The sequence below is a fragment of the Mastigoproctus giganteus genome, chromosome 10 (genome assembly GCF_048544385.1).
Source record: "Mastigoproctus giganteus isolate SK-2022 chromosome 10, ASM4854438v1, whole genome shotgun sequence".
Taxonomy (NCBI): Eukaryota; Metazoa; Arthropoda; class Arachnida; order Uropygi; family Thelyphonidae; genus Mastigoproctus; species Mastigoproctus giganteus.
This window is the reverse complement of record NC_143584.1, coordinates 85,843,444-85,866,739: the sequence shown is the minus strand read 5'-3', so window position 1 is coordinate 85,866,739 and position 23,296 is coordinate 85,843,444. Positions and strand designations below refer to the sequence as shown.

Genomic DNA, 23,296 nt, shown 5'->3' with positions numbered 1-23,296 from the left:
TTAAAGTGGAGTGTGGAATAAAGGATTCCATTCCTACAAGAATAATTTCACAGACACGATCTGGGAAAACATTGACGTCAGAAGTTTTGAAACAGTAATCCGACCAAGAAAAAGAAGAAAAGAAATCTCGCAGATCATCCCATTTTGCATTCTTGTAATGCCAAACAATACAAGGTTGGGAATAGCAATGAGATAAAGGCTCCATTGGAGAAGAGACAATCACCAAGTTGTCATCTGAGGTGGCTAAAGGACCACTCACTTTGATGGTGTACTCAGAAGGGTTGTTTGTGAGTAAAAGATAAAGCATGTTGGCTGTGTGGTTAGGATTGTCTGGTATTCATTTTAGGTAAATGAACAATCTGTGCAAGTTGATTAGTAATTGGAAAAGCCTCAGCATCTCGACCAGCTGGGTCGGTGTGCCTAGAAAATGGAAGCCAGCTGGAGTTGTAAACATTAAAATCACTAAGGAAAATTACCTCACTGTTAGGAAAATTGGACTAGAGAAAGTCAAGTTGTAAAGAGAAGAAGTCAAAGAGCTCCTTAGTGGAGTTGGGAGAACTGTAGAGACAACAGATGAATTTGACACAATGAGGTAGAGAGATTTTAAGCCAGAGAAGATCCAAAAGAGGAGAATCCAAATTACCAAGTCTCTGACAGGGAATATCGGAATGGACATATGCAAAATGCCACCTTTGAAGCGAAAGGAATCATATAATGAATAATTTGGGCAACTGAAATGAGCAGTAATTGAATCAACTGATAACTGAGATTCTGTCAGAAAAAGCACATGGGGTTTGGCAGACTGCAAGTGGAAATGGATATCATTGAGATGAGAATTGGGACCATGTTGTGAAATGAACTAGGAAGTGTTTGGGAGGTTTAGATCTTTTTGCAGATAAGCTTACTCTATTAGTTTGACAATTCATGGTGTATTCAATAGCAAGAAAAATTGGGTGGCGGGGACATACTGTACGAAGCAATGACATTTTTGGATATGGTGTACACATGGTAAGAATATACCCAGATCCTTGACATAACGTGGCCTCGACAATGCTCCCCCCCCCATACACACTATTCTGACTTCCTTCAGTCACAATCTGGCAGAGTAGAGTAGAGGTAGCAAGATTATACACTAGCTGATCCGGAAGCCTCCTAAAGAGTTACCAATAGGTTCAGTCCAGTGTACTAACTAGCTGCTGGCCTGCAAACACCGTTTTAGAGCTGTACCCTCGAAATGTAAGGAAGATTGGATCTCGCTATGATGTTCATCATAACCTCAAAAGTCATCAGTCATACTGCATGATGGAAGAGATGGGGAAGGGTTGACTGGAACTTAGCTCTGGAGACTAAACATGGATTCCACCACTTCAAGCCTCCAGTAAGCAAAGTGATGGTATTGCACCGGTTGATGAGAGTCATCTACCACCTAGTATTGCCTGGTAACACAGAGGGGCGGCATTCCTCCATGTGGTAGGGGTGCCACACCTCGACCCCTGCTTACGTTGATTCACACCTAGGTGGTCACCCAAAGTGTGCTTGTGCATGGAGGTTATACCCAGGATTACTAACGCCCCACCATCGTGAAGGTACAAGCAGAGGATTTGGCTGTGACAGACTGTCGGGATTTCGCCGAAATTGGGTCCACTTGACTTGAATGTCACCTGAATATCAGTTCCATCAGTGTTTTAGACTCCCAGGTAACAAGTACAGCTTGTTTTGCATATGTGAGAGAATATCTGTGACAACCTCAAGGACCAAGTGGGAAGCTTTCTGTTGCAATAGGGACATCTATAAAGCAATAGACAAGGACCTCACTAGCCCTCTGAAAAAAGAATAAAGGAGCTAAATTCTCTGTATAACCAACACAAGCTGGATGACAATCTATTTGAAAAGCTCAATACAAACAAACAACTCAGAAGCAGCCTTGATGTTTGCTAATATCCCAGTCCATAAACTAGATTAACCCATCAGACATTTAGTCAAGTACCACAGAAAGCCAATCTTGATACTGTTAAACTCCTCCTCCTCATGGAAGATTCCATATAGCCCTTTATCTGAACATAGCAGGAGTCCTAAACACAATGAAGGCTAAACACAATGAATTCTATGTATACTCCTATTCTCTTAGACGAAGTGAAAAGCATCATCTACCATAGACTGTAAATAGAACTTGACATATAGAAACCCAGAAATCCTTGACTTTATTGGACATACTGGACTTGATAGGTCGGTGGGTGTGTGTGTGTGTTCACATTTAATGGCTCATTTTTTAGGGAAGTTTTAGGCCTTGGCATGAGGAATTTTCTGCCTCTCTCTCTCTCTCTCTCTCTCTCTCTCTCTCTCTTGCTCCCAGCTGAAAGGTGGACCACACACATCAGTTTCCTAAATAAAAAATCTATTTTTTCCCCCCCTTTATTTATTTATTTTTTTGAAAGTACTGATGTATAAATACTTTCAGAGTATGATGTTTAGTGTATATGTTATTTTTTTCAGGAACTTTCATACATGGAGTGAAATTTGGATGGAGAGACCAGATCTTGAACCTGGAAGCTACAGTGGATGGCAGGCTATCGATCCCACCCACAATGAAGAATCTGATGGTATGCATTAATGTCGTAATTTTTTGATCATGGGCATTAAAAAAACTGTAAACTGGTTAATGTGTAAGGGCATGTTCAAAATGAAAATTTCAACCAGTAACTGTAGGTCTTCTTTTCCCAAGTCACATTGTTTACCCTCTTGACTGACTATATTAGTTATTATTTGCTGTTTTCGTGTTTCTTTTCAGATTATTCCAGTTTTATACAAGAAACAATTTCCTTCTCTTTAATAAAATCACGTATCAAATTCAAATATGAATAAATGAAATTTTCTTAGCACATATGCTTAAATATTGCATTAATATTACTTAATCTCTTCATTTTTATTTCATTTCAGTCCTCAAATCATATAAAAAAAGTGAAGTATTCATTGTAATGCAATTTTATATTTTGACTTCACGAAAGAATAAGTTGGTGTTAGTAACTTTGTTCACATATGCATCAATGCCTGCATATATGAACATACATATATGTTCCACATATAAAATGTGCAATATAGTGGCCTCACTATATTGCACATTGTATACTTAGATGCAGAACTATCATTCCCATATTTACTTGCTTGTAGGGCCCTCGAAAAGATGAATTACTCTACAACAGAAGATTTTGTGATGATCCTTTGCAGTTATTATGGCCAGAATTGACCCATAGCAAAAGAGCCTGCATTTTTGTTAGTGACACTGCTTTGTATATGTTAAAAGCCACTTCTGCTTTACAAGTTTTCTATCCAAATCTGATTCACGTTACTTACTTAGCTCATGACTTGCATAGGCTGCAGAGGCAATTTGGGAGAATTTTGGTGAAATTAGCCAACTTGTTCTATTATAAAAAAGATTTTGTCAAAGCACCTTCGAGAATAGCAACTTACAGAAATATGTCACCTAATCTTCCTCCCCTACATCATTCTATTCTCACAAGATAGGGAACGTGGTTATAAGTGCCATGGTTATAATGCTAAAAATTTTTATTCTATAAAATAATTTGATTTCTTGGATAGTATTGCATTCAGTGGGTATTGGTAGTGCTAAGACAATGCTTTCTGATTCTTTGGCTAGAAAGCATTTATTGTTCATCCAGATCCATTTCAGCTGGTTACCTAGTTGTATAACTGAACTTGAAATGTGAAGACTTTCTTTGAGCAGCACATTTGGAGAGATGGAAAAGGTTTAATTGCAAATTTCAACTGTCTGGAGGCATAGAAGAAGAAAATATTCTTTCCTTTCCAATAATATTTTGGAAAAGAACTCAGGATTTCACACATCAAGGAAAATAGATGAATTTATAAATGGGAAAGGAAACAAACTTCCATTTCAAGTACAGGCTTCAAAATCTCACATTGAAATACCACTTCTGTAGAAGTAGAGTTCATTCTCTGCATATAAAATTACCTTGGATGATAAACAATGCAAATTTACAATAGACCACTTTGAGAAATATATTATTGTGTGTTCTAACAAAAATTATTCCAGGTGTGAGTTTGAAAGGGAAAACCTTTAAAAAAGGTGTTAAAAATTTTCATAAATTGTTTTATTACTTTAGTATGCTGAATACAAAGAAATCATGGTTCAATTAATATGTAATAAATGCAAAATATTATAGTGAATATATTAGCATATTGGTGCATATTTTAGTTTATTTTAGTACATATTTGCATACATGTTTGACCTGTTTTTAGTGCATATCATCCAATGTCTAATAATAGCATGCCAGCATCATTTGTGCATACAAACATCTGCCATCGCAATTTTTAACTGCAAGCCCAGATATTGCCATGTCCGGCAGAATTCACTAAGCTAACTTAATATAGGTTAGGAAAGTAATTTAAAATAATGAATAGATTATAAGATCATTTTTATTTCTAAACAAATGATTTTGTAATAACTGAGAGCCAAGTGGAGGATAAATTGTTGAAGTTAAACATAAGAAAGGCACCTGGGATGGATGGGATCTATCCAGTTATATTAAAGGAGGCAGCAAAGGAAGTAAGCAAACCCTTAGCCATAATTATGAGAGTTTCCTTGGACTCAGGGGAGGATCTTGGACTCCAGCCCTATGGACTGGAGATGTGCAAATGTGACCCCAATTCACAAAAGAGGGTCAAAGGGTGATACAAATAATTACAGATCTGTTAGTTTAACTTCTGTTCTTCGGAAATTAATGGAGGGACTAGTTAAAGAAGCACTGCAGGATCATCTAGACAAGATGGCAATTATAGTTCAGACACAGCATGGATTTGTTAAGGAAGTCTTGTCCAACCAATTTGATTGAATACTATGATGCGGTCACAGAGGAACTGGATGCAAAAAATAATTTTGATATCACATACTTGGCTTTTAGGGAAGTTTTTGATACTGCTGCACATGGAAGACTACTGTACAAATTGGAACAGTATTGCAATAATGGAAAATTTCTGCTGTGGATAAAGGGATGGTTGAGTGGAAGAAGACAGAGTGGTAATAAATGTATAAAGCTCTTTGTGGACTATTGTTATTAGTGGAGTCCCCAGGGTTCTGTGTTGTTTTCTGTATTTATTAATTATTTTATTAATTTGTTTATTAATGAAATTGATGAAGGTATATCAGGCTTAATGTCCAAGTTTGCATATGATATGAAGGTTGGCAGGATTGTTATCCTTGAATGGGTTGAGCCTGTTCAGTCCATTCAAGGTCTTATACAGTTCAGATCTGATCTGATTCATCCCCTTCCTTCTAGAGTTTACGTAAGTAAAGAAGACTTTGCTGCTTTCTTTGCATCCTTTGCCAAAGATTTTTTCTTAATCTGGTTTCACTTGTCTAACCTCCTTCGTGACTTGATTACAGCCTAGCTTATATCTACCATAGGCTTCTGTGTTGCCTGATAATTTATATGCATTCAATGCAATTTTCTTTGCCACGCATGTCATTAGTTTATCTGACATGCACTTAGGCCTAAATCTTGAATGGTTTATTTGTTTCATGGTGACTCTCACCAGTCCCTAAACTCCCATCCCGCCCTCCAGCCTGCTGCTCATTCTAATAGAAGCAGTGGAAGAATCACATTCGCCTCTGCTTGCAGCTACTATTAACCTTTTAGTCTGTGAATCTCCCCAAGTTAGCAGTTTTCCAACCCACCTAACACCGCCTCAATAGCATCTGCAAATATTCTTGCACCCTTTCTATTTAAGTGTATCCCCTCCCTGTAGAAGCAGTCTGTCCTGTTAACAAGCACAGGCCATACTGAAAAAAATTCTACCCCATGAGCTGCACAGTCTCTCCATGGCCAAATTGATTGGCAAGGCTCTCATCATACACTTCCTTCTATTGTGTCTATGCAGAATTGCACCAACTTTCAAATTTAACCCTAACTCGCTACTTTTTTTTTTAGCATTGAACTTGTTAAATAAATCTGCAGATCTCCTACTCTTAATGTCATTAGTACAGTGTTCAACAATATAACCTTTTGTGCCCTTAAAAGATGATATTTAATCCTTATTTTTGTCTCATTGGTGTGGAAATGGACATACTGTGAGTGAATGGCCTGATGATCTAGTGACAAGATTGATGAATTCAGTAGCAAACTTAGTTTTGTTTGTGTATATGCTGAGGCTATGCCCTTCTTGTACAATTGTGATTTAGAGCTCTCGTATATGATTTTGAAATTAATAAAAGGATTTTATCTTCTGATATTTTTAGATTTTTTTTTTCTGTTAAACTCAATTTAAAAACTTTTAAAAATGCAGAATGGAATATCTTTATATTTAAAATTTTTTGTTGAAGCCTTTTTGTATCTGGATTTGAAAATAGTAATCTTAATTTTGAATATGAATAAAATAAACAGTGGAGTGTCATTATTAGCAAGCAGATATAATGGGCTACTACTGTACATACACAAATACTGCATATGCTTACAGGCTTCAGTACAGCACTTACTTTCATCCTAGTTATATTTGCATTATACAAATATATGATGCAATAATAGCCTCTGAAACATTGCAGCCTGGTGAAAATGAAGTCCCTCTAACTAAGACTCATGAGAACTCTAATACAAATATGTAGATTTTTTAAATTAAATAATGAGTAATAAATTTTAGCAATTAATAACTCAAGGGAGGCTTAAATGAGTCTTAAAAAAATAACAGTGTCATATGCTGTGGCAGATATTTTATTAAAACATCAGCATGACTAATAATCATCAATAAAGTAGTTAAACAGAAAAATACAAACATTCCTGCTGTAATTATGGTAGTGTTTATAATTAGTATAATCAGTGAAAAAAGAGTTAAACATTTTATACATTAAATTTTCTGAAGGGCAGAACAAAATTAATAGTTTAATTTTTGGTAATTAATTGCGCTTTTTCTTTTCTGTAGGCATGTTTCGCTGTGGTCCTGCTAGTGTTGCTGCAATACAAAGGGGAGAGGTTATGAAATCATTTGATACACCATTCATATTTGCAGAAATTAATGCTGAAAGAGTGTTCTGGAGATATGATGGGCCAAATAAACCCTTAAAACTTATACGGAAGTGTACAGCAAGGTATTAATCTGAAATACTTTTTTCAATAGATTAGGCAAGCAGCTGTGAAATTTCATTGGGACTGATTTTAGTTATTTCAGTGAATACTTTTAATAATATATTGGCTTTAACCACTTCAGTAGTAACTACTGTAAAAGAAAGTTAATTTTTTTTGTTTCTGGTGTTTCCAAGATAACTCATTTTCAGGAGAAGGGCAGAAAGGCAAAAGATCTGATATCAATGAAATATGACTGCCACTTGGTTCAAAAGGTCACAAAGATTTCTCGTAATTTGCCTTCGCCTGCCTAACCATCAAGTTACAAAGGAGGTTAGGCAGGCGAAGGCAGATTACGAGAAATCTTTGGCAAGGGATGCAAAGAAAAACAGCAAGCAGTTCTTTACTTATGTAAACACTAGAAGGAAGGGATGAATCAGATTGGTCTACTTGATATCGATGGTTCAACTGTTCATGATCCTGCTCAGGTAGCTAACAAACTAAATCAATATTTTGCATCTACATTCACACATGAGGAGTTATTCAGGAAGAGGAATGCCATAGATGACGTAAACACTGGCAGTGATCCAGATGATCTTGTAATAATTGAGAGTAAAGTGGAGGAGAAATTGTTGAAGATAAATACAAGAAAGGCACCTGGGGTGGTGGGATCTATCCAGTTATATTAAAGGAGGTAGCAAAGGAAGTAAGCAATCCATTAGCCATAATTATGAGAGCTTCCTTGGACTCAGGGGAGGTACCCACAGACTGGAGATGTGAAAATGTAACCCCAATTCACAAAGGAGGATCAAAGACTGACACAAGTAATTATAGACCTGTGAGTTTAACTTCTGTTCCAGGAAAATTAATGGAAGCACTGGTTAAAGAAGCACTGCAGGATCATCTTGACAAGAATTCAGTTATAGCTCAGATACAGCATGGTTTTGCTAAGGGAAGGTCTTGCCTGACCAATTTGATTGGATACGATGATGTAGTCACAAAAGAATTGGATGCAGGGAATAACTTTGATATTATATATTTGGATCTTAGAAAGGCTTTTGATACTGTTGCACATGGAAGACTGCTGCACAAATTGGAGCAGTGTGGCATTGGTGGCAAATTGTTGCTATGGATAAAGGGATGGTTGAGTGGCAGAAGACAGAGAGTGGTAATTAATGGACACTGCTCATCGTGGACTAATGTTATTAGTGGAGTCCCTCAAGGTTCAGTGTTGGGTCCATTGTTCTTTTCTGTATTTATAAATAATATTGATGATGGTATATCAAGCTTAATGTCCAAGTTTGCAGACAATACAAAGGTTGGCAGGGTTGTTAAGGATGCTGCTGACGCTATACTGCTGCAACAGGATCTGGAAAGGTTGAGCAGATGGGCTGAGAGGTGGCAAATGAAGTTTAACATTGACAAATGTAAAGTACTACATATGGGAAACAGCAACCCCAGAGCAACGTATCAACTCTGTGGTACTACACTGACAGTGGTAGAGAATGAAAAGGACCTGGGGGTAATTGTGCAGCCAGATATGAAGTTCTCTGAGCAGTGCAGACAGGCGGCAAGAGTAGCTCATGGTGTCTTATCAATGATATACAGAAATTTTTCTAGCAGGGATAGTTAGGTGATTATTCCCTTGTATAAGGCAATGGTCAGGCTGCACCATGAGTACTGTATACAGGTTTGGAGGCCTCATTTCAAGAACGATGTAGAGCTGCTGGAACAAGTACAGAGAAGGGCAACAAGGTTAGTGAACGGAACAAAGGGTTGCTCTTACGAAGAAAGGCTTAAGTTTTGCAAATTACAGTGTCTGGAGACTAGGCACCAGCGAGGTGATCTGATAGAGGTGTACAAAGCCTTGAATGGTTTGAGCATGCTCAATGCTGATGGGATACTGCCTCTTGCTCAGAATAATCACCTGAGTCACCCGAGAGGGCATAAATTCAAATTGAGGAAAGACAGATGTAGGATAGATGTGTGGAAATTTGCCTTTAGCTAGCGGGTAGTTGGTTGGTGGAACAGACTTCCATCCCTTGTTGTGGAAGTTGATAGCCTAAATAAATTTAAGGCTCAGCTGGACAGGTATTTCGAACGAATGGAGGGGTGAAGTGAAAGGGTTTTTTTTTTTTTTTTTTTTTCCGGCTGATGCTGCATAAGCTTGCTTTCTTGCATCATATGCCTCTACTAATGCTAATGCTAAAGTCAGATTCACCAGAGACACTTACTTTGTGGTCTTCTGAGTCAGGTGGCAGTCTTTATTTTGTTGGTATCTTTAGAACTTTTGTCTTTCTGCCCTCCCTTGAAAATGGGATATCTTAGTACAGTATATATTATTAGGATAGTAAAAAAGTGTGAATTGAGATTAAAATTAAAACAGAGGTAAAAAATTTAAAATTGCTATATCAACAGCAACCCATTCTGAATACTGTCTTAACTAAAAAGTCAGGCAAAACTAAAGCAGGGGGGGCAACAGCATATCCAAAAACATGTGACATACCACATCATGCATTATAACACATGCATAATCAAAACATACCATTTAAATGAAATATAACAAAATAAAGACTACCACCTGACTCAGAAGGTCACAAAGTCAGAGCGGCTGCCGAAGACACAATGTCACTTAATTTGTGGCTTTTGAAGTTATGGCATTTGGTGGCTGTCTTTATTTTAATTTTTTTCATTCAATTTGTTTTTTGTTTGGCTGGTCAGGTTAATTTGATATGATATTTTGCATGTTTTTGTACACAATGATTATTGTTGTTGTTACAGCAATCATGTAACAACAATAATCAATAACAAGTGGTACTTGCCTTTCTGAATTGTTTTTCTATATCATAATTTAGTATAGCCTATTAGCACTTTCTATTTTATTTTTCTACAGTGATACAGTGCTTTTATTACTTGCCCCGCTGCTTTAGTTTTGCCTGACTTTTTAGTTAAGACAGTATTCAGAATGGGTTGCTGCTGATATAGCAATTTTAAATTTTTTACCTCTGTTTTAATTTTAATCTCAATTCACACTTTTTTACTATCCTAATAATATATACTGTACTAAGATATCCCATTTTCAAGGGAGGGCAGAAAGACAAAAGTTCTGATGATACCAACAAAATAAAGACTGCCACCACAAAGTAAGTGTCTCTGGTGAATCTGACTTTAGCATTAGCATTAGCATTAGTAGAGGCATATGATGCAAGAAAGCAAGCTTATGCAGCATCAGCCAGAAAAAAAAAAAAAAACCCTTTCACTTCACCCCTCCATTCGTTCGAAATACCTGTCCAGCTGAGCCTTAAATTTATTTAGGCTATCAACTTCCACAACAAGGGATGGAAGTCTGTTCCACCAACCAACTACCCGCTGGCTAAAGGCAAATTTCCACACATCTATCCTACATCTGTCTTTCCTCAATTTGAATTTATGCCCTCTCGGGTGATTATTCTGAGCAAGAGGCAGTATCCCATCAGCATTGAGCATGCTCAAACCATTCAAGGCTTTGTACACCTCTATCAGATCACCTCGCCGGTGCCTAGTCTCCAGACACTGTAATTTGCAAAACTTAAGCCTTTCTTCGTAAGAGCAACCCTTCGTTCCATTCACTAACCTTGTTGCCCTTCTCTGTACTCTTTCCAGCAGCTCTACATCCTTCTTGAAATGAGGCCTCCAAACCTGTATACAGTACTCAAGGTGCGGCCTGACCATTGCTTTATACAAGGGAATAAGCACCTCTCTCTCCCTGCTAGAAAAATTTCTGTATATCATTGATAAGACACCATGAGCTACTCTTGCAGCCTGTCTCCACTGCTCAGAGAACTTCATATCTGGCTGCACAATTACCCCCAGGTCCTTTTCAGTCTCTACCACTGTCAGTGTAGTACCACAGAGTTGATACGTTGCTCTGGGGTTGCTGTTTCCCATATGTAGTACTTTACATTTGTCACTGTTAAACTTCATTTGCCACTTCTCAGCCCATCTGCTCAACCTTTCCAGATCCTGTTGCAGCAGTATAGCGTCAGCAGCGTCCTTAACAACCCTGCCAACCTTTGTATCATCTGCAAACTTGGACATTAAGCTTGATATACCATCATCAATATTATTTATAAATACAGAAAAGAACAATGGACCCAACACTGAACCTTGAGGGACTCCACTAATAACATTAGTCCACGATGAGCAGTGTCCATTAATTACCACTCTCTGTCTTCTGCCACTCAACCATCCCTTTATCCATAGCAACAATTTGCCACCAATGCCACACTGCTCCAATTTGTGCAGCAGTGTTCCATGTGCAACAGTATCAAAAGCCTTTCTAAGATCCAAATATATAATATCAAAGTTATTCCATGCATCCATTTCTTTTGTGACTACATCATAGTAGAAGACCACTCTAAGATTTTTAGTTCTGTTACCATTTTTATAGTGGTTGTGTTAATTTTGATTTGTGGATGTCTTGTTATGTTCAAATTGCCTTTTAGAAGTATTTGTTTGGTTTTTTCAGGCAATATTTTGAGCATGTGCATTTGTGCCCACTCCTGCAGCTGCAAGAGGGCGACATTTTATCTTTGCTCTATGAGCACTTGCGTCTTATCTTTTACAAGGAAATTCATGTCATATGCAAAGGCCAGGTTTCCACAGGACCCAGATCCATGGCCAGAAATTCGTCCAGAACAATGTTCCAGAAGAAAGGGCCAAGGAATAAAGGCCCTTTATTCACAGGGCGTGTCAATTCCTGGAACCTTGTGCTTACAGTGACACTTCTGTCTGTAAGGTAGTTTATTACCGGCGCCTCTGTAGCCAGGTGGGAAGGAGCAGCAGTGCATAGCACACGCTTCTTGATTAGACCTGGGTTCGAGCCCGTCACCACCAAATACGGAGGATGCCGAAAGGTCAGAGAATGACCACTGCATATCCCAGAACAATATGGCCTTAGTTGCTAATGCTCCTAAAAACCAACTAACAAACAAACAACAGTTTATTACCTTACAGAGATTTTGTTGGGGCATTTGCCTGGAAGAGTCTCCTAAGGATCTATGCCACCAGAGTGAGTCAAATGCCCAGCAAAACAATAGAGATTTCCCACGCATTTCTCCTCTGAGTTTTTAACTGTTGTCAGTAGGTGGTGCATGGCATCCTCTGTAGAATTTCCCTGCTTAAAACCATACTGATTTTGTTGGAATTTAAACCTGATTCTGTGTAGTATTGAGCTAATTGCTATACACTTGGTTGTCGACTTATGACCTATGCGACTTACGACTGGCCGCACTTACGACCACAAAAAAAAATAATAATAAAGGAAGTCACTACTGAGGACACCCATAACCCAGGTGAGGAGGCACATCGATGATGGGAGGCCTGAGGACAGCACCAGGCACATACACTCAGTCGTTCTCGCTCACATACACCCAGTCGCTTTCAAGCATCTGTTGCGTGTGGTCTATTAATTAAAATTCTACTGAAATATGCATAAAATGTTTAGTAAAAGGAAAATGCCTTCATCTACATATACGCCAGCTAAGAAGTCAAGAAAAACTATTGATTTAGAGTGTAAAATGAAAATTATCCAGCAGTATGAAGGCGAAAAGAAAGTGAATACGATAGCACGTGACTTGAAGTTATCACATTCCACGGTATCGATGATACTTAAGGACAAAGAAAGAATTCGGGACGCTGTAAAAGGTTCTGCACCTATTAAGTCTACAATTTTAACCAAACAATGACAGGAACTCATCCATGAAATGGAGAAATTGTTGTTTGTGTGGATGGAAGATTCAATACAAAAAAATACACCCATGAGTCTTTCACACAGTGCAAGCAAAGGCTAGAAGTTTGTTTCAGAGTTTAAAATCACGCGCCGGAGACGATTAGCAGAAGATTTTTAGGCTAGTACTGGATGGTTTAAGCGTTTTAAAAAAAGATTTGCTTTGCATAATGTCTCTTATAAATAAACAACTCCTACCTCAACCCAAGAACATGACCCTGACAATGCACAACCCAGCACAAGCAAAGATTAAAAATTGATTTTGTAAATTTCATTTGTATTAATTTTTACATTAATTTTTAGATTGTATTTTTGTGTTTACAGTACATTATGTACAGTATTATTTTTCACATTATGTACAATATAATTATAGATTGTAGTTTTGTTGTTTTATAAACAGTATGAATAATAAACCAATTAAAATGTAGAGAACGTTTGAATTTAACCTCAGAGAGAGAGAGAGAGAGAGAGAGAGAGAGAGAGAGAGAGAGAGAGAGAGAGCCTAGGCGTAGAAATGAAGGTATGTACAGTATCGCTAAGTAAAAGATGAAAACATTACTGTATTTAAAATGAAAAATAAAAGATGATAAAAATTTAAAAGATTATAAAAATAAATTATAAAGATGATAAAAAGATTAGAAAGGTTAAAAAATACTGTTAATAAATATATGGCCGACATACGACCAGATCGACTTACGACCTGTCAGTCAGAACAGAAGTCGGTCGTAAGTCGACGACCAACTGTATATTAGTCTTTCGTATATTTTCCCTAGTACAGGGAGGAGGACTATTAGTCTATATGATTTGGGATAAGTAGGGGGTTTCCTCACTGTTTTTGAGAATTAATCTTAATACAGCTTTTTCCATATTTTTGGGAATATACCTTCTGCCACACAGTTATTATATAGGGCTATTAATTTGTCTGGTACTATTTCCCCAAATTTTTTGATAATCTCATCCCCTAAGAGATCAAACCTGGGCATTTATTGTTTTTGGTTTTAGATAGTGCTATTTCTAAGTCTTGTATAGTAAACAGAGGTTCACTGTTGGCATTGTCATATTCAGTGTTTTCTTTTATAATGTCTAGCTGGGTGGGGCAATGATCCCCAGTTTCAGTCTGAATAATACCGTCTAGGATGTTATTTACAGAATCAGTCCAACACAGGGTTGGGGTTCTACTTGGTTTGACAGTAGTTTCTAGGACATCTCCTCTTGCAGCTTGTTTGTCACTATTCTATAGACAACTCCCCAAGGATTATTGTTTCCAGTAGTTCCAATCAAGTGCCTCCAGCATTCCTTTTTCCTGTCTCTTATGAGGCTTTCCAAACTTTTGCTGTACACGTTTTCAAGAGATGACAAGTTCTACTGCAAATGGAGCAAGAACAATGCTGATAAAATTAGCTGAATACTTCCATGGCATATCAAATTTTTTTGAGTGAAACAGATGTAAATATTCAAGTTTTCATGACTCAAACTGATACATGTAGAATGTTTCTGTCAGCTGTCAAACTGTAAGAGGTGATTTGACCACAGGTGACACTCGTGTAAAACTCACATCTTCTATTGTATCCTTTATGGAGGTGAAAACCAACATCCTCTTCAGTAGTAGGTGACTGTTTCTTCCTTAAAACGTGAACCATGCAACATCATATTGAAAACAATTTCAAACATGCTGTGAAAGCTCCTATAACATTTTCTTGAATTATCCTTGCTGCATGATTTTATCCTCCAGCTAAATCATACTGAAATTGTAATTCCAAGGTGTCTCCAGTTCCTACAACATGTCCTAAGATGAGCTGTTTCATTTGTCAATCATTAGATTACAGCAAGGCAGTTCTTTGTGCCACAGACGACAGCTGTGTGATATGGTTCCTGATACTGCAGGCCTGAGCTTTGGCAGCTGCTAGATAATCACTAACGATTCTAGAGGACTAGTACAAATAGGCCAGACAAACATCCCTAGTTAGTCCACATTTCATCACTGAGTGCTCTTTTATTCGAGAACAGGTGCTTTCTCGAGCGGTATTTCAAGTCTGAGTACGCAACGAGGTTAGGTGATTTCATCACTGATTGGTCTTTTAAGTCGGTGTACTGGACGAGTCAATTGGAAATGTCAGCCTCTAACTAAACACATTTCAACGCTTATGAAGATGATGCATTTGCAATAGATCTGTGTTCATCTTCTGACTCCAATTTACTTTGGAGAATACTTCCTTGGTGTGGAATTCAGTTTTTCGGGTAATATTTCATTTATTAAAAAGACTTCTTTCTCAGACTGGACATTACATTGAAATTGTATGCACTGACAGAAATTTCTCACTAGCTACTTTCCGTAGCAGGGACTACAAATTCATTTTATATGAACTGCAGCTATTCAATGTCTTATACATGTGCGGGAACATGAAGTGCAGAACTTCAATATCTTGTAATGGAGCAGGAATTAGTGATGTAAGTCTGTAAATATCTGTACAGTATTATGATCAGTGGCGGGGATGCCGGGAAAGCTGGCTAAGACTGCCTAGTACAATAAATAAATAAATAAATAAAATAAAAATGTCTCTTATGAGGGCTGTATACTGATTCCTGAGAGTTCTGTAAGAATCTCTAAGTCCATCTTCCCCACTGCTGGCATCATTCCCCTGCTCCTTGTATAATTCTCTATAGTAGTCTTCTGCTATTTGAATTATGCCTTCTCTGCTGTTTATAAGTACACCATCGCTATTCTTCAGTTTCAGTATCATTTGTCTTTCTGTATTACTGCTCATGGCTGCTGATTTAAATCCTTTGTTTTCCCTTAATGCTTGTTCTACTTTTCTTGTGTTAAATCTTCTTATGTCCTCTCTGAGTCTCTTTCTAATGGCTTTGCATAACTCAGTATACTCAATTTTCTCCCTGTCAGTGTTTTTCTTGCTTTTCATTTGTCGTCTTCGGTTCATCATGACAAGTGTTTCTTGACTAATTTTTTCTTCTTTGGATTTCTTTTTCCCTATAGGTTTCTTGGGCTTTATCACTTTCAAAAAGTTGTAATATTCCTCGTCGATATCTTGCTCCTCAGCAGTCTGCAGAAGCTCAAACTTGTTCTTAAGTTCCAGTACATACTGCTTTTTCTCCTCTTCTGTTATCTCAAAGACCTTTGTATTATTTACTCGAGTCAGTTTTTTCCTTTCCTTTCCTACATCTATATCAAGTGTACATCTTACCATTCTGTGATCACTTCCAACATTTACCTTATTCAGGACGGTGACATCATTCACAATATATCTTCTATTAGTGAGGATGAAGTCGATTTCATTAGTAGTTAATCCATTTGGACTCTTCCATGTCCACTTTCTGTTCACCCTTTTCTTGAAAAAAGTGTTCATTACTGACAGTCCTTGAGATTCTGCAAATTCCACAAGTCTTTCACCTCTTTCATTTCTTTCACCAATTCCAAAATTTCCTATAGTTCCCCTTTCTGTGCTGTTTTGTCTTTTTCCAACCTTAGCATTGAAGTCTCCCATAATAATAGTGTAGTGGGTTTTCTGCTCATCTAGAAGACTCTCAATTTCAGTGTACAGTTAAGCTGCAGTTAAGCTGCTGTATATTCTGCAAAAGTCTGCCAGTTTGCCCTTTTAAGCTTATACCTTTTGATATCCAACAAGGAGTGTTGGATTGTTTGCAATTGCCTGTTTAGTTTGAAGGTGATGGCTCTATGATGTGATGTGGTCCATGCTAGCTGGACATACCAGTCTGTAATTTTATAGTCTATTGAATTGGTAAGTTATTAGGTTGATTTATCACTTGAAAGGGTGAGGTGGCTATAAAGTCTGATAATATCTGGCCATTATGTGTGCCTGCTCTGTCTTCTGTATGGCTATGCCACAAGGCTGACCAGCAATTGACATCAGCACACACTATGATATTTGCAGTAGAAATTTATAACTGCTTGTAAGTAATCTATAGTAAGGTTTATGTCTTTACCTAGTCTTGCATAAAGAGATATAATAATGAACTGTCCTACTGCACTGGTGATATGGGCACACACTGCCACTGGGGAGCAGAGGTGACCCACCTTTGTGATTGTAAGGTCAGTATTTTCAACTACTATTGCTGTAGAAGAGACACCTGAGGTGTATTCTATTATTTTATAGCCTCTTGGGTATCCCTGAACCCTACCCATGTGTGTGTGTGTGTGTGTGTAGGGCTCCTGGAGCACCAAGTGTGGGGTAATGAGAACAAGAGGGAAGACACTGTTAAGCATAAGCTATGGTTGTTGTTGTTGTTGTTATTTGGTTTTTAGGAGCATTAGCAACTAAGGCCATATTGCTCTGGGGATATATGCAGTGGTCATTCCCTGACCTTTCTGCATCCTCCGTATTTGGTGGTCACAGGCTCGAACCCCGGTCTAATCAAGAAGCATGTGCTACGCCCTTCTGTATATAAGCTATGGTAAAATGTGTGAAGTGGCCATTGGTCAGTTTGGGAACCAGCGTGCCTAAAGATAATTGAAGAACCCTCTAAAGTCAGGAATCAGATATATATATATGATTTCTTGCAGACATTTGAGAAGAAAATGTTTTTGTTATGAATTGAAAATTTATAAAATAACCTTATTAAGACACTGTAAAATCAGTTAAGATATGCTAAATAAAATCATTTAAAATATACATGATAAAATTTAAAAATGCAAATAAAACATAACAGTTTTCATCTATCATATGCAGTCTTTATCATCTAAGTCACTGTTTTCTTCCAAAACATTAGTTTTGCAAGAAATTGCATATGTGCTTAAATTAGAAGATAGGAATTTACTGCCTTTCTTCCCTTTCCAAAATAAATTCTTTACATTCCTTTTCAGCTTAAACTGACACTGTTAAATTCAATGCTGGTGTCCTGATTATGGCAAAAATGTCATTGACATAATGGCACCAAAGAGAGAGAGAGAGAGGGAGAGAGAGAGAGGAGCAAGCTAAAATGTTATTCTTGAAATCTTGCATCAGAGATTGGCCACTATTGACTGTACCTATAACTGATAGGTGGCCCCATAATGGTATTTTTAATTTGTCGCAGCATCTGCTCTTTGAATAATACTATAGTACCAGAAAGAGTCAACATGCTAATATCAGTAACAAACAATTTAGTTCTGCTGATAAGAGCAATTCATTTTGAAGAGAATTTCTGGTGCATCTGATAATCAGTTCTATAGGAATTGATGTCAACAGCAATGTAATGTCAAATAATACCATACTATAATCATTAGACTGTGTTTTTAAAAGGCAGTTAACCTTCTGTTCTGAGACTTGAGTGTATTTCAAAATACTAGCTTATAAACAGAAGAATTCTGCAGCAAATGCTTTCCTGTGATAGAATGAATTAACACTATAGTCTTTCTATCCTTACCAGTGGGTAAGTTTGTTTTTTTTTTTTGTTTGGTTTTTAGGAGCATTAGTAACTAAGGCCATATTGCTCCAGGGATATGTGGTGGTCATTCCCTGACCTTTCCGCATCCTCCGTATTTGGTGGGCACGGGCTCGAACCCCTGTTTAATCAAGAAGCATGTGCTATGCACTGCTGCTCCTGCCCACCTGGCTACGGAGGCGCCACCCAGTGGGTAAGATTAGTGTCTTTATATGCTTTGAGTTGTAATAAGGTGAGTAAATCTTGTATGGAAAGCAACATTGCAGGTATAAAGTAACGTATGATGAGAGCCAATTCAAGTCCCAATGGTAACTGCAGGTGCTTTTTTACAACTTTTATTATTATTATTATTATTATTAGCCATATGGTGCAAGGAAGCCTGAGGCTTATGCTGCACCAGCCAAAAAAAAAAAAAAAAAATTCCCGAGTTACCCTGAGAGAGAGAGTCAGAAGTAGAAAGGAATCACCAAGAAAGAGAAGAACGATGATATCCAGCTCAGGACCCTGGGTTTGCCAAGCCCATACTCACCAGGTGTGAGCCCCTAGAGATCTGTCGAACTTTTTTTCTAGATTTTTTTTTTCGGCTGATGCTATATAAGCTTACTTTCTTGCATCATGTGCCCTTGGTAATGCTAATGCTAATAAGATTAAGTCAATGGAACTAAGGTCCATCACACAATCAACCATAATCCTCTTCTGATTAAGGTTAAACCTTAGGTTTTTAAGGTTGAGAAATCAATGTATCCATTAAAATCCTTAGAAAAGAAGGTAATCACCTTTTGAAAAAACATAGTCTGTATTTTAAAAAACAGTAGCAGTATAAAGCACACAGTCTAAGATGCTATAGACTGCTACTTTAAGACCTGTTTCTTTAATCAGCTGTACAGCTTTCAGTCTTTCTCAGTATCTTAGTATATTCTTGAAGCTTTATTCTTTTCCTCTGAAAAGAATAAAGCATCAAGAATTCTCTGAAGTCCAATTCTTTGGACTTCAATTCTCTGAAGTCCAATAATGACATTATTAATTTTATATGTTTATTACATTCATTATATGTGAATTACATCCCTAAAGATTACGTTATGGTGTCATTCAGTGTTACAACACTGCTTACATCTATTTCTATAGAACTGTCTATTAGATGCACCAGTGTGCTCCACAGATGGTTCTACTTTATTACAGCTGAATTGTTAGTTATTGATATATGCTTAAATTCTTTCTGGATGGTACCGCTACCTTGTTGCAAGATTAGATGTTTTGCCAAATTAAAGTATTGCAATGGGATTGCTTATCAGTTCTATTGTCGCTGATATTGTGATCAAGGATCTCAAGAAAGGCAGCATTGAGTGTGGATGAAGCAGAAATTGTGCTTGCAAATTTTATTTTGAATTGAATGTAGTCTAAGTAATTTAACCCAAGTACAGTACTAAGTACTATAGGTTCTTATACCTCTCGTGTTTGGGGCTTACATAAAAAAAAAAAAAAATTGTTATACGAAAATAAACTCTCTCAGTATTGTAACATTTCCAGCTGGCTGCAGGAATAATTTCGTGTTCGTAGTCTTGCTTTTGTGCCATTTCACTTAGAAATTTTGACCTCAGGCATAAAAATAACATTGCTGATGATTTTGAAATTGATAGTGTGGTTACTACCCTATGGCAAAGAGTGAAGGCACATTGTCTATTGGCTGCTTATTTTTATATGGTAAGCCACGGTTTCTTTTTTTTTTTTTTAAATTTTGTGTTGGATTTTTTCACACTGTTGTTTAGGTTTGAAGCATTTAGTTTCTGCCTTCCATTGGCAGACAACTGCCTGTGGAACTTCATGCATTTTGAAACATCCTGCTTTCTTTGGATTTACCTGTTAATGACAGTAATGGCAGTGTGCTACTGCAACAGGATCTAGATAATTTGGGCAGATGGGCTAAGAAGTGGCAACTGAAGTTTAACCTTGACAAATGCAAAGTACTGCATATGGGTAGAAGTAACCCCCGAGAAACGTACCAACTGTGTGGTACTACACTTAAGGTGGTAGAAAATGAAAAAGACCTGGGAGTAATTGTGCAGTCAGATATGAAATTTTCTGAGCAATGCAGACAGGCTGCCAGGGCAGGTCATGGGGTTTTGTCAATGATATATAGGAATTTTGTTAGCAGGGAGAAGGAGGTGATTGTCCCTCTGTATAAGGCAATGGTCAGGCCACGCCTTGAGTACTGCGTACAGGTCTGGAGGCCTCATTTTAGGAAGGATGTAGATTTACTTGAGCGTGTACAGAGAAGGGCAACAGCAGGGAAGAGAAGGGATCCTCTTACCAAGAGAGGCTTAAGTTCTGTAAATTGCAGTGGCTGGAGACTAGGCACCTGCGTGGTGATCTGATTGAGGTATATAAGGCCTTGAATGGGTTGAGCATGCTGAATTCTGATGGGATCCTTCCACTTGTTCAGATTACGAACCTAAGGGGGCATAAATTCAAATTAAGAAAAGACAGATGTAGAATAGATGTGCAGAAATTTGCCTTTAGCCAGCGGGTGGTTAACTGCTGGAACAAACTTCCATCTGTCGTTGTGGAAGTTGACAGGTTAAATAAATTTAAGGAGGAACTGGACAGGCATTTGGAGGGAATGGTGTGATTTTTTTTTTTTTTTTTTTTTTTTTTTTGGCTGATGCTGCATAAGCTCATACACTTGCTTTCTTGCATCACATGCCACTACTACTACTACTACTACTACTACCTTAAGGCCTCTCTTTCTGTTGGATGTTTGCTCTAGAAGATGGATTTGTTATCAACAGATGCAGGTTCTACTCAATATTTACAAACCTTGTTTATTTTACATAAGAATTTGGAATTTATTTTAAGTTCAAGCTCTGACTATGTCATATATTGGTACCAAATTCCTTTCAATTGAATCTCAAGAAATTAACTCAAAGTATCTTTCAAAACCTCTTGAATCTTATAGTGATGACCGTGATCTCTCAGATGATTGTGCTGTTTGTAACATTACAGTAAAACATCTTTTTCATTGTTTTATATATAAAAATCAGTTTTGTAATAAACAAATGTAATAAACTGTTTGAACAAATTGCAGAATCTATGCAAAATGTGGTAATACTTTTACATTGAACTGTGCTATGTTTAATACCTCTTATTCCTGCCTCCACATCCCCACTTTCTAACAATTTAGTTGCTACTTTCCTCACCACTCCTAAAGCCCTTCTACAAAATCAAATACCTAACTTTGACACTCTTTCAATTTCAGACACTGCTTGCTCTTGACAACACTGCTTTTCCTGAAGAGACTGTATCTTTTTCTAACAACAAACAGATATTAGAAAAATTAAATATCTACATGGCATCACAGTTTGTGAATGCCATTTAGATATTTGGAATCTATTAATAATCACTTTGCTGTTCTACTAAAGGTACTCCGTGATATAGAACAAAATCTGTTTTCATTTTGTGATAACACTCATGATAATATCTTGCAAGTGATTCCTTCTCTCATCTTGCAAGTGATTCATTTCCCTCATCTGTCATGAATGTCTAATGTCAGATTGCCCAACCTATCTCTGTGTTTTCGTCTCAATTTAGTACCATCTCCTATTCAATAGGAGCTAGTGCTAAATTAAGAATCCAGACTGATAACTTTTTAACTGTTGGTACTATTCAAGTGACTAAATCCTCAAAAAATCTGTTTTCTCACCTTCTTCTTCTAGATCAACCACTAATGCAAAGCCAACACCTAGAATTCAGAATATGAACAATACCAAATTGCAACCTGCTCTGCATCCCTCTGCTCAGATTATGGATAATAAACAATGTATTCAAGAACTGCTTCCACCCAAGCTTTAAGAGTGGTTCCCAAAGTGGGCAATCTTGTTCTTCCTCGTTTGGCTTGAGATACTAATGAAGGTGATTCAGAATCTTACTTTGATTAAAAACCTTTCAAATCAAGCTTAAAGCCTCTAACCTAATTTCTCATTATCCCAATCAATGTGCAACCTTTCCTTTCACTTTCAGTGGATCCCATGCAGATGTTTTACCTGATCTTGCTACTTACCCAGTAAGCAAACTCTTAGCAATAATTATGAGAGCTTCCTTGGACTCAGGGGTCATGGGCCCATTCCTTGGACCCATAGACTGGAGATCTGCAAATGTGACCTCAATTCACAAAAGAGGATCAAAGGGCAACACAAGTAATTAAAGACCTGTTAGTTTAACTCCTGTTCCAGGGAAATTAATGGAGGCACTGGTTAAAGAAGCACTGCAGGATCATCTAGACAAGACTTTAGCATTAGTAGAGTCATATGATGCAAGAAAGCAAGCTTATGCAGCATCAGCCAAAAAAAACCTCCAATTTCACGCCTACATTTGTTCCAAATGCCTGTCCAGCTCAACCTTCAATTTATTTAGACTGTCAACTTCCACAACAAAAGATGGAAGTCTGTTCCACCAATCAACCACCCGTTGGCTAAAGGCAAATTTCCACACATCTATTCTACAACCGTCTTTCCTCAATTTGAATCTATGCCCCTCAGGTTCTTATTCTGAGCAAGAGGAAGAATCCCATCAGCATTCAGCTTGCTCAACCCATTTAAAGCCTTATACACCTCAATCAGATCACCTCACAGATGCCTACTCTCCAGGCACTGCAATTTGCAGAACTTTAGCCTTTCTTGGTAAGAGCTATAACTTCAGTTATAGCTGGGACACAGCATGGGTTTGTTAAGGAGATGTCTTATCTGACCAATTTGATTGGATACTATGATGTGGTCACAAAGAAACCGGATGCAAAGAATAATTTTGATATCATATATTTGTATCTTAGAAAGGCTTTTGATACTGCTGCACATGGACGACTGCTGCACAAATTGGAGCAGTGTGGCACTGGAGGAAAATTGCTGCTATGAATAAAGGGATAGTTGAGTGAGAGAAGACTGAGAGTGGTAATAAATGGACACTGCTCTTCATGGACTAATGTTATTAGTGGAGTCCCCCAGGTGTTGGGTCCATTATTGTTTTCTATATTTATTAATAATATTGATGATGG

At 37.5% G+C, this 23,296-nt stretch overlaps 1 protein-coding gene across 1 annotated transcript in view; it reads left to right on the top strand.

Annotated features, from left to right (window-relative positions):
• LOC150079133 (annulin-like) overlaps positions 1 to 23,296 on the top strand; it is a 289,306-nt gene that overhangs the window by 177,594 nt on the left and 88,416 nt on the right. The window contains exons 9-10 of the mRNA XM_090382437.1: positions 2,494 to 2,600; positions 6,949 to 7,114. Of these exons, the coding sequence (XP_090238563.1) occupies positions 2,494 to 2,600; positions 6,949 to 7,114 (273 nt within the window). The remainder of the gene's footprint in view (positions 1 to 2,493; positions 2,601 to 6,948; positions 7,115 to 23,296) is intronic.